Below are 12,501 nucleotides of genomic sequence, written 5' to 3'. Positions count from 1 at the left end.
TTATTTCCAGCTAAAGTAAAAGACAAAAAATAGTAATAATAAAATCCTTGCTAAAGCTAAAAAAAAAACGTACTTAATGTCCTCCCATGATGCCCAACAGTAAGATACATTTAAAATATTTCCTCTAATTTTTTTAATGCTTCCGTTTGAACCTAAATTTGGAAAATCCTTTCCACAATAAACCATTGAAATGTAGCTATAGAGGTGAGGCTTGAGTGCACTGCTAGCAAAACCTTAAGTTAGCAACACTTTGTGATTTTTCCACCGTTGGGCTCTATTTTCTCTTTAATGCTAATATTTAGTAAATGCTTGACCCAAACGTGACTTTAAAAAAAACCCAGTCTGGAATTTAGGCAATGGTCCACACGACAAAAACAAAACAAAAATTCAAAACTGTTATTAGGGCTTTGAGGTTGAAGTTGTGTTGATGCCAAAAGCAAAACTACCAACAAAACACCCTGTTAGCCTAAAGATAATTAGATAGATTTGGTCCAATTTTCTTTGACGGCTGTCTTTGTTCTTATACAATGGAGCCCCATCCGTCCTTTTTGGTTGTTTTTTTTTTGTCCTCCGCTTTGTCTTAACCCCACGTCTGTGCCTAATCCTGTCCTCCAGCATCCTGCCACCTCCGCCTCTCTTCCTGTCAATGGTGCAACCTGGTGTCGGCTTGTTTGAACGGGGCGAGCCCGGTGTGACCGTCTCGCCCCGTCGCAGGTGCCGGCTGCCCCTATGCTTCAAGCACAAGCACTTAAAGCACTTTAGCTGCTACTCGTCAATGCATGCAGTTAAAGACAATTGGACCTGTCTGCATCTGCATACCTGTGCTCAGAGGTAATGCCAGATGAAACAGTCTGAAACGCAAGGAGGAAAAAAAAAAAAGCTACACCAGGACTTCTGACACCCCACCCTCCCCAACAACACCACCACCTCCCTCTGGAATGGTTTCCATTCAGTGCAACTATTTTATTTTCCTGTTGATAGTCTTTAAGAAAAAGAAAAAAAAAGCATCTCGTGTGATCAAATGTCAACAAATCTCCACAAGGTGGACAAAGCACCAAAAATATGCATTCACACAACTGGCGGGGGGTCTCGTGGAGGGAGGTGTGATCCTTTCTTTCCCCCCTCCCTTTGAGCTTCCTGCCCAACGCTCTCTTGCATCCTGTGTAAAGACTTGAAACGCGGAGAGAATGCTGATGGGAAAGAGGAAAAAAAGGCCTGCCTGGTTGCTCAGTAGTGTGAGATTGGCTTCCTGATAGCTAGCAGCAACTTCTGACCAGTCTGTTGGTGCTACTACAACCCATCCATTCAAAGACTTGATGCAGGGGGAGGAACATGCATGAAATCTGATTAAGCTATCCCCTCCCTAATATTTGTATGTTTGTCTTTTATATATTATTATTATAAATTTATTATTATTCTTAGTGGTATTTCTTGGCCAGCTATGTGTCTGATCAGACATCATGTACAGTACTTAAAAATAAAAATTATTTATCTATGAAAGAGTTATAAGCTGATCCAAACTAGGTTCTCCTTTGAACAATTCAGTGATTGCACAGCAAAGTCTTTATAATTCATTGTGTTTTGGGGTAATATAATCACTAATGAATGATTTTGTTTTTGTTTTGTTTTTTTTTAAATAAAAGAACTGTCTGTCAGCAGTAACCTCTGTGCCCGCCGGGCCCGTCTCAGTTTGGCCGCTCCAGGTTACCGTAGGTCACTGGATCGGGTTCTCTCCATGCAAACCCAGCCATCCTGCATGTGTTACTGCAGAAAGCCAGGGTCACAGTTCAGTTATGTCACTTATTTTTCATTTGTTTTTTTTCCTTTTGGTCCCCTCTCTGATCACGGGTAACTGTATCATATTTGTCATTTTAAGATTTTTGTCTTGATTCAAGCTTTTCATGGTACAAACTTTACAGCTATGACTTTCTCCAAGAAAGGTAATGATTTTCAATCAAGATATAATTTGTATTTAATGTCTTTTTTTTTTAAATAAAAAGTGAACACATTTAAAGATGTCCGTGTGTTGTTTTTTTGTGTGTGTGTTTCTTTCCTCCTAACGCATGCAGCTGATCATCTATGGAGGCAAAGATATCCTCCTCCTCCTCCTCCTCCTGCAATCAGGCTCGCCTCAGTCTTGGAATGTGTTAATATGGATGAAGCAAGGGTTCAATTTGTGAAGAACAAAAATAAATCTGGTGGTGCCAGGGAGGCTGGCAGTGGGCACTAGAGGTTAGGGCAAATTCCTGTGCCCGACCAAGACAAACAAAGAGCGGGTCAAACGGCAGGGCTGAGCGGTGCGAGCCACCGGCTAAAGTTAGAGCAGCACCTTCCACTTTAGATCGCTGCGATAACACAGCATGCAAATACGCTGAAGTGAAAAATGTGAGATTTGGACTCCTGATGAAGCTTTAGTCTTCCTCCTGATGTTTTTAGCCACTTTACTGAAAACTAAACAGAAGACAGCATTGAAATGCACAAATCTGCCAAAAATGTATACACTTCGATGGTTCAATGTGGAAATAAAGGCATTTCTGTTCTGGCAGGTTTATTCTTTTGAACTTTATTCAAAGCACTTTTTATATTTTTCTTGTACTATCAGGGAATCATCATATTTTTCAAGTAGCAACTCTTGCATCTCAGTTTTTTTCAACATGCTAAGTGGTAAAGTGAGGTAGGAAGAGGGGAAGGAAGCAGCTTTGGGTTTTTGACGACGGTGACCCTGAAGGGCAAATCAAACCAACAAATCACTCAACGCAAAAAAAATGTTATAGATCAATTAAAAAAGCAAAATACAAAAGAGAAAAATAACATTTACATTTAGAAATCAAAATAAATGACACGAAATAAGAATGAAATGTTTGGGAAAACAAAAGAAATTTCCAGAAATCAAAATGAAATGTTACAAAATGATCTATGGTAGGAGCAATGGGACGTTGCTGATTAGATGATGATATCCAGTAGGAACGATGGGACGTTGCTGATTAGATGATGATATCCAGTATCACTTCATGCCAATTCATTTTAGGTTGAAATGATGGACAGGTGTCATCATCATCTTCTTCCCACTCCTTTTCAAGCAATAAATCAAACTCTACTTATACTTCAGTTAATGATCACTGTATTTAATTAAGCAAATGTGATTCAAATGAGGTTTGTGTTTTGTTTTATTTTCTGTCTTTTTAATCTATGCATTTCATCATTTCTGTAATGAGTTTGATAAATATGTGTAAATTATTTATTGCTTTGACTACAATGTTTGAAATAAATCAATAAAATCAAATCAAATCAATCAGCAAATGTCCCATAGTACCTACATTTTCTGGTTTCTTTGTTTCGCTTTTTAACATTCCATTGCTAACATTACTGACATGGTTAATGGCTGATTGCAAACTTTGCTGATTACTGATTGGACGATGACTTTTGTCCATTATTTCAACTGCATGTTATGTGGCTTGAAATGACACTGGAGATGCTCTTTACTGATATTTTAATAAATAGTATGCACACATTAAAAAAAAAAAAACATCATCCTTGAATCAGTGATTTCCCAGAGTACCTACATTTCATTTTGATTTTCAAAAATCACTTTTTCCCCCACATAGTTTAATCATTTGGGGGGGATTTTATTTTGATTTCTAGAATATGATGTTGTTTTTTATTATTATTTGTTCTGCTTTTTTACTTGAACTTTAACATGTTTTTGTGTTGAGTGATCTGTTGGTGTGATTGGCCCTTCAGGGCCACCGTAATATTTAAATGTGTCAGATAAACATTTTGTTGATTTATTTTGTGGATTTTTATTTTTAGAAAGGTTATACTCTTGGGTTCCACCAGAGGCCACTGATGTGCCACTTTAAAGCCCGTATTTATCTATATTGGAACCTTATAAATGACACCACCAAGAATTTAATCCATAGCATCAAATATTTACATATTTGTGGGCTTTTTTCATATGTTTTCTTGTTTAAACAATTTATGTGTACAGAAAGTTAAAATAAAAAACACAATGAGCATGAGGCTATTGTTTTTATTAAATATATCACTTATTTCTTACATTACATCTCAGTTACAAAAGTGTACATACACACAAGTGAGCTGTTAGCCACTTTGGAATCGACTCACACAAACAACAATTCTCTCCCCCAACAGCAGCATGTAGCAGAGCCGCCTCAGCTCACTGTGGCGCCCGCTTTTTGTGGTCATGTGTTCTTGGCCTATATAGAGAAGGTGTCAAAGTAGCAAATCTTGTTTGTTTCCCAACAGACACAGCAACACTACTGGCAGCAGACATGTAAATATCGGAGGTAGGTACATGTAGAAATACCCGTTTGAGAGGTGGCACAGTGAGCGGCCACCTTCCTGTGCCTATCTGTATCTGCAGCCCCATGGAAGCATGGGAAATGTTTTCTGAGCCTGCAGAGGATTCTCTAAGAGGAGTTTTGTATCGACCAACGGCAGCTGATGTATCGCATGAGGAAATAAAGGCTAACAATGTAACAGAAGGAAACAATGGCTAAAAAAAGAATCATTAATGACTTTTGGTCACTCAGTGCTTTTTTTTTTCTTTATCTTTCTTGGTTTGTCACAAACCAAAACCTAGAAACAACTCCATAAGGGCAGAGCAACTTAAAAGCAGAGTTTCTCAGGGCCAAAATCCATATATACACTTTATACATGCTTAAAAATAATATTTAAAAAAATAACAAAAAGGCAAAAAAAAAGATATAAATACTCGTGAATAATTACAAATACCAAATAAAATGCACTAAAATAAATAAGACTGAAGAGTAGAAATAAACGCATCAATATAAAATCTCCTTTTCAGAACAAACAAAATAGATTTTTTTTCTCTTTGGGACGGGTGCAGGATAAAGGAATGAAGGGGTTTCGGGGTGGCTGGGACCCCCGTCTCACATGGACAGTGTACCTGAATCAAACATAGACAAAGCTTATTAAATAAACCAAAAAAAGGTTAAATCAGTGGCTTCTTTCTTCTTCTTTTGTTCTTGTTTTTTCTTTCTCTTTTAAGGACACTCGGCATCTGCAGGCAGGTCGGTGGAACCTAAAATCTTCTTGCCATTCCAGGAGTTGACGCACCAGCAGGGACCCCTCTGGCCATCCAGAGAGGAATCACACTGCAGAGGTGAAGAGAAAGGAAACAAGACATTTAGATGGCTGATATCCATCACCCTCACTGTCAGAGCTGTTTGAACCTCAGACCAACCTGCTTGGGTTTGTAGAAGCCGCGCTTGTCGCAGTTTGGGAGGTAGAATCTGGTCAATTTGTCCCCAGCTTTTTGCTGGGATTTGGCTATTTTTTCCATGGCGGTCTGCAGCTCCAGGAGACAGGGACCCTGTTTGATGGAAGAGGCCGAATAAGTGTGGGATCTGCTGGCAGCAACACTACAGCAGTTTTTTTTTACTGTTTAAAAATTTTTAAAAAGCGCACGTGCTCCCCCTTGTGGCTCATCCACCTATCTCCCAAATCTTCCCCCAAAAGTTTTGGAAAGGCGCGCTTTTAGGAAGACCAAAGCACTTACTTGCTCAGGGAAGATCTTGCGGATGGCGATGAGTTTGGCTTTCATGCTCTCCTGGGCGTCTGCGGCCGCGCGCGGGTCGTAGGGTTTACTGAGACCGGCGAGGTAGAGGCCGGTGTCCGGGATGCCGGCTGTGTTGTCCATCTCCGCCTCCGACTCTTCCTGATCTGATGGAGGGACGTGAAGGAAGATGAGTAAGAAGATGGAATGAAGCGCAAAGGTGCAGCAGTGAAGAGGAAAGGGGGGAAGAGGAGGAGGAGGGGGTGGAATCACGGGGCCTACCTTGCGTCTGGAGCTCCGGGATGGGCTCCTGCACGGTCACCTCCGCGCACACGGCCTGTCCGCGGGTCAGGGAGTGCAGCGGCCGGGGGTCGTCGGGTCTTGGGGTGCACTTGAGTCCGGAGCCGCACGGCGCCGTGTAGATCCCGCACATCTCCCCGCGCTTCAGCGCGCAGGCGAGGCAGCATCCGCAACCGGGCTCCCGCAGCACCTCTGCGCATCCGGGCGCCACCGCGGGGCACTGGCTCAGCCGCTCCGGGGTGCACGGTGCACAGCGGAACGGCTCTGGCCCCACCATGGGGGACCCCAGCGTGACCGCGGCGAGCGCAGCGCAGCACAGCGCCGCCACCACGACGCGCCTCACATGTAATCCAGCCATTGCCGGCATGATAAGACACTCAGCGTGGAATATGGATCGGAGAGCAGGTCAGACGGAGTGATCAGATGAAGGAGCCGGTCAGATTCCCCGCGGCACTGTGCTGCCTTTTCCTTGGATCTTAGAGAAATGTCTAACTCTGCGCCGCGCACAGCCGTATTTATAGCCGGCCCTCTATGACTGTTTGACGCATCGGCGTTATGAATGATTTCTGAAAAGAAGGTGTAATGAGACAGTGCGCTCTGATTGGCCCGCTCGCGTCCGGTCATGCCGCTCATTTGAATACAACTATCTATCACGTCAATATTTATTTTGGAGCAGGCGGGCACTTGGCACGTACGACCTACGGGTGACGACACCAGTGTTTGATGTTGCGATCACCCCCTCCCCCCTTATTCCTCACTAGGGTGCTACTTTTTAACTGGTTTACCAGTTAACAAAACCCTCTGCTTCCAAAAGCTTCAGAGGAGTGGATGATCTGCACGCGTCTTTATTTTTTTTAAATAATCAATTAATAAGTTCATTTTGGGGCAGTCCCTGAATTCAGTGTCAATTTATATGAGATTATATGTCCCCCTGCCTCAATATACAAACATATTTAAAACAAAAACAAATAGATCCAGGAAATAATGGAGAGTTTTGGGCATAATTTGCGCAAATTACGCACGCCCACGTTGCGCGCAAAGGGCTCCTGGCGCGACATGATCAAGCTCCGCGGAAGGACAATGAGCCCTAAGTTACAAAAATAGCTGCTCCAAAATGAGTTTTTGTTTTTCTGGAGGGGGGGGGGGGGTCATCTCAGGACCGTGGTATGCGTGCGCTCCAGCCAGCTTTTGGACTCCTCTCAGGAGATGTCCTGTTTTAATTGCCCCCCCCCCCTTTTTTTTTTCTTCTTGGGGTAATAATAGGAATCGGATCAGCCTGACATGACCACAGACACGTTTCTCTCATTCCCACTCGCCGAGGGTTGGAGTGTCCCGCCATTAACCCCCACCCACTCCCGGTCGCAGCCCATGCACAAAAATGTCCCAGTTATTGTAAAAAAAAAATCTGATTCATTGTCACGTCACGTTTTAATGAATTGCACCCGTGTTTGTTTGTTTGGTTTTTTTCTGACGCAACGGTCTGCATGGTGTCGTGCTCCCGCACGTAACCGCGTTGTGGGATTGCATCATCTGATTGCACTGATGCCCCGCTCTTCCGCCGCCCCGGGGCATCGGGAAGCTTCCGTTGATCCTGCATGTGCTGCTTTTCGCCCCCTCAACGGAAGACGCAGGTGTCTCCAGGTGAGATGATGAGGATGATGATGATGAGTCACACACCTGTAGTGCAGGTTAAACTGGAGGGCAACGGGGAAAGGTGAGGGAGAACATGTCTTCTTTTTATGAATGGTTTCATAGTTATGGCAAACGGGAAGTTGGTTGAATTTTCCACTTGACCTAAAGATGCCAAATCAGGGTGGAGGTGTGTGTGGGGGCGGGGGGGGGGAGCTGCTCCAAAGCTCAGGATGTTAAAGCTTTATTGGGTGGAAAAAACACAGAAGGTGTGCTTTGGTTTCACAATGTACCACTGAGAGAAAACTCCTTTACATAGAAGCATCCTACACTTACAAGAGATGCCCCTTAGGGGGCGCTGCACAGCCAAAACAGTCCCCCCAGAAACAAATGAAAGAATTCTGAATGTGAAATATTTTCCTTAAAGCCCCACTCCAATGAAAATTGTGTTTTAACATTTTTTTGTGGCCTTTTTCTGAAGATAGATGATATATATGACAAAATTAAGCTTAAAATTATATTTCTGGGTATTCTTTTAGACAAATAGATCCATGACAGCCGCAGTACTTCTCGCCATGTAGTTGCACCAGTAATGTTAGACTAGGGGTATCGGTGGCTGTAAGCTAGCGGGAGAACACGTAAATAAACAGATAATGGGAAGTTTGGACAGGCTTACTCTGCGCCAACAGTCCTGCCCACAATTCAGAGGCGTGTTCAAATCAACTAATACTTACAGAAAGTATGTCCTGGAACTTGATTTTAGATTTTGGCTAAAAAGCGGCATAATCATAATTAAAAAACCACTGGGAGCGATTTTACAATAGATCCAAAAATTGGAGAACTAAACCAAAAATCTGCCACTGAGGTAGGAAAAATGGTCAAGAGTTTCTCTTAAAATAGAAAATCTAGTCACTAAGACATGTTTTTTTAAATTGAGATAATTTTACCACTGAAAACTTTCTTAATAAGATTATTTTTCTTGCAAGAAAGACATTTTTCTTAATACAAAGGTTCATTTATTTTCCTAAGATGTGTTTTGTGTTGTGTATTGCCTGAAAACTGACCTTGAATGTTTAATTTTGACTATTAACATTTAGCTGAACTTCTCAAACACACATTTCGTTATTTGATCTTCACCTGTTTTTGTATTGACTGCATATGAAAACAGGAGTGAGTGTTACTTACTTCAAAGTCTATTCCGTCGCCAAATATCTGCAATACAGACGCCGTCAGTTGGAGCCAGACAACGACAGTAAGCAATGATGGGTCCGAGTCGGCCTGAGGTTTCTATGTCAACTACTGTCGCCAATCAGGAGTGAGCTTGTTGGAAGTTCATACCCCTTTCATTGAAAGCGGGCGCGGGACAATCTGTCAGTCAAACGTTTTGAATGTTTGAGGCATGCTTTTATTCAGGCATCCGATTGGCCGGTTTATAACTTGTATAACCTTCATTACAGTAAAAAATCTAACGAAAAATAAAATAAAAAAAGGTATCAGATCAAGAATGGTTATTCTGACTGAGTTATAGGTGTTTCTTTCTCTATAGAAGTCAATGGGATTTTTGGAACCAGCGGGTACTTCCTACCTGGATTGAAAAACATGTTAGCCGTGTTAGCGTATTCACAAACCACTTGCAACTTGTAAAAAAAATCCATCCGACATTTTGACAGAGCACAGTGTACCTCTCAACGTCGTTTTCACATCAATAAACACAACCAGAATCAATCCATATATAAGGAGCTTCTGATTATAAGGCACATTGTTGTTGTTTTTTAAATCAAATTAAGGCTATCAAGTGCGACTTATCGTGCCGGCGAATTATGCTGAATAATATTGACTCTTAAGTAGACATGTCTTCTCTCAGTGTTGGGGTGCTTCTGTATTTTCTTGTTTTTTTTCTTTTTACAAACGTGCCTGCTTCATGCCAAACCAAAAAATAAACCTCCGTTATTCATAGAAACCTGCACCTGCTGACGATCAATTGTAAGCATGGATTTCTTTGGAAAAGAGATCCTAAAACGAATATTTCCTGGTTTGATGGATCATGCGTGGTGCAGGACTCAACTTGTTTGAGATCCTCGCACAGTGTTTAGATGCTGAAAGGTTTCCTCTCAGATCTGTTTACATGTTTCGGGTATGACTGTTACGTTTTATGGGAAGCCTAAAAGAACCCCCCGTCCCCCCCCCCCAAAATTTTTTTTTTTCTAAAGGACGCGCCGGTGTTGTGTGTTTTTGCTCACTCTCACTGAACAGGAAGTCCTTTAATGAGTTACAACAACAGGGAGCCTTATCGTCACTCAGCCCTTCGGTACATGTTTTTTTGTACTTTACGTTTCTGAGGAGGCCAAAAAGCAAATAATAAACACGGCAGCGTCATGGTAAACAGGTCTTAATGGTAGTTACAGCATAATCTGTCAGGGCTGTCATAATGATGACCCCGAAACACAGGAAGACCATTAAGATATTTGTTCTGACTAAAAACAAACACAAGCGATCGCTGATTAAATTTGTTTCCATGACTACAGAGAATCTTCCTAGTAACAATGGAAATAACTCTGACATTAACACAAATACATTACTTAGTTTTGATGCATTTTATCAAAATGATTTCAAGGCCGTGTCACACAGCCACTACGTACCATTTGCATGTTTTCCACATATGACATTATGTTCTTTCGTGATCTATGCGTGATCTACGTAATTGAGTGTTTTTTGCATTCGTCATTCGTCGATGTGCGCAGATTTCCGTCGAGGGATTCAACCAACACGTATTTGATTTTGAACTGTTGAATGTTTTTGGTTGCTTGAGAATTACACAGTTCACGTGTATTTTATGTAGTTTATAGGCAATTATTATGTAAATCTGGTGCGATTGTGCATAATTTTTACAAGATGCAAATGCAAATTTGGCTTTTCACATCCGTTCCATGTGTGTCTGACGGAGTTTTCATGCATATACCACTGATGTATAACTTTTATATCGCATGTACGGCACACACATATCACGTAAAAATTGTGTTAATAATGCACAAATGACTATTATATTGCATATAACCCGGCAGTAATCACGCACGGTTCATGTTCTAGGTTAATTTACGCATTCTTTGCGTGGTTTATTCGTACTTCTTCTGTAGTTTTTACGTGGTTTATTCGTGATACGTGGAATTTTCACGTAAAGACCACAACTCTTTTTCACTTTTTCCAAGTAAATTCACTCGTGATCAATTTTGAAAATTTGTTGCCATAAACCTAACAGAAGAAAAAACATGATAGCAAAAGTAAATGAAAACTGTTAAAAGAAAAAGAAAAAGAATTCATTCAAGAATTTAATGCCAATTAATTTCACAGATAAATATAAAAGAGTCATGCCAACTCATGTGATCTATAGATTAGCTAATATTTGTACAAAGATAAGGAGGAGTCTGTCTGGTGACATGGTATAAAAAATAACAAATAAATTGTAGCCACAAAATAGTCAAAACATGGTAAAAAAATATTTTATTCATGGCCACAACATAATTACAATGCAAACAAAATATGCTGCTGAATTAAGTGTCATAATTTGTGGGCTGTTAGGTAAGAAAAGCAGGATATAGAGCAAAGCTACTTGATGGACAGAGACAATATGATTGAGGTTTACTTTAGGATGGAAATGAGAGACAAATGCATTCTAAGAAGCCTGACGTTACATGGAGTCGTCATTTTGGAGAGACATTTAAACAGGACATTGTGGTGCACATCGTTTTAGTGACATGGTGTATTTATCCATCTACGATAATAACATCATTAGTGATATTTTGTGGCCACAAATTCTTATTGTGCTCATAAACTAATTGATGGCTGCAGGTGAGTTTTTTATGTATATTTGACTTAATTTTTACATCAGAAATATGAACAAAAACAAAGTGTACAGACACCAATTAAAGCTTTTTCCCCCTGTTTGTTGGCTTTCCGGTTGTCTAGTGGAGATTTCCACTAACCTCAGATGCAAAAGGAGTTTTGTAAAGTTGGACAGTTTTACATTAAAGTGAACTGAGGTTAGGTACCACCCCACTAAAGACATGTATGACCCCCACCCATCACACACTGCTTAACGACAGCAGTGAAAAGTTCAGGTCAACAAAGAAATCTTTTGCTTTCCGGTGCAATGATAGGAATTTGGGTTCACATAATTGGACCGGCAACCCAAAACTGGGGGCAGTCGTGAGCTCAAACATTTAATGAGTTTGACCGACTCTTCATTAGGGGTACAGCGATGTGGTCAGATCTTCTTATAGAGACCACTGAAAGTTCTAAAACATTCTTTATCTAGCAGATAACCAGCAGGAAATAATCCCTCATCTGAGGTATAATCTCTCAAAAATCCTCAATGTTATTCAGTGTCAGACAGGATGGAACAATGGAGGCACCAAACCCACATCCAGTGTTTGATTAATGACTATTCCGGACTCGACCGACTGGTCTTCGCTTTCGTCCTCTGTCGGCCTTGACTCACTGTATCTCACTTTGTCGTCATGGAAACCTACAAAACATGTCAGAATTTTTACTTTTAACCACAGACTTGATAATTGCTGTACGTCTACATCATGCCGAGACACGCAAAACTCTAATTGATCACAAGTGCACAAAGACTCTTTCAAACTGACGTTGGCTCCTGCAGCCATAGGAGTCTTTGAGGCCCCTGCTCTGGACTCCCAAGCAAAGAATGCAACATTAAAATGGTGTATTTTAAAAATAAAAAGAACTGCGAATGCATGCTTTCTCTTTAATGACAGAACATAGAAGCAGGTTAATAGCTTGCTTGTTCAAAAAATGTAAAAATAAATATATCAGCATTTCCACTGCAAGTCGGACTCTTATTCTGAAACCAGACAAGAAAAAACGAGCTTGAAACTTGAAACTAAAGAAAAAAATGGTTTTAAAGCTGGTTAAGCTTTAAAACATTTCATTTTATGACTGCAGTCAGACGGTTTTTAGTGTGTCTTCAGCTCCACTGTGACGTCAGGGTCTGTGGGAGAGTGTGGCCTAAGAGC

General features: G+C 41.0%; 1 protein-coding gene across 1 annotated transcript; it reads right to left on the bottom strand.

Annotated features, from left to right (window-relative positions):
• Positions 1–4,014: 4,014 nt before the first annotated feature.
• Positions 4,015–6,370, bottom strand: LOC101165969 (insulin-like growth factor-binding protein 1). Its single transcript, XM_023954395.1, has 4 exons — positions 5,822–6,370; positions 5,543–5,706; positions 5,228–5,356; positions 4,015–5,138 (listed from the first exon to the last, which is right to left on the bottom strand). Exons 1-4 carry the CDS (start codon positions 6,204–6,206, stop codon positions 5,028–5,030), a joined length of 789 nt encoding a protein of 262 aa, XP_023810163.1. The 5' UTR covers positions 6,207–6,370; the 3' UTR covers positions 4,015–5,027.
• Between the last annotated feature and the right edge of the window lie 6,131 nt (positions 6,371–12,501).

Source organism: Oryzias latipes, chromosome 4, assembly GCF_002234675.1.
Source record: "Oryzias latipes chromosome 4, ASM223467v1".
Lineage (NCBI taxonomy): Eukaryota > Metazoa > Chordata > Actinopteri > Beloniformes > Adrianichthyidae > Oryzias > Oryzias latipes.
The sequence above is the reverse complement of the archived record's forward strand: the minus strand, read 5'-3'. Positions and strand labels throughout refer to the sequence as shown.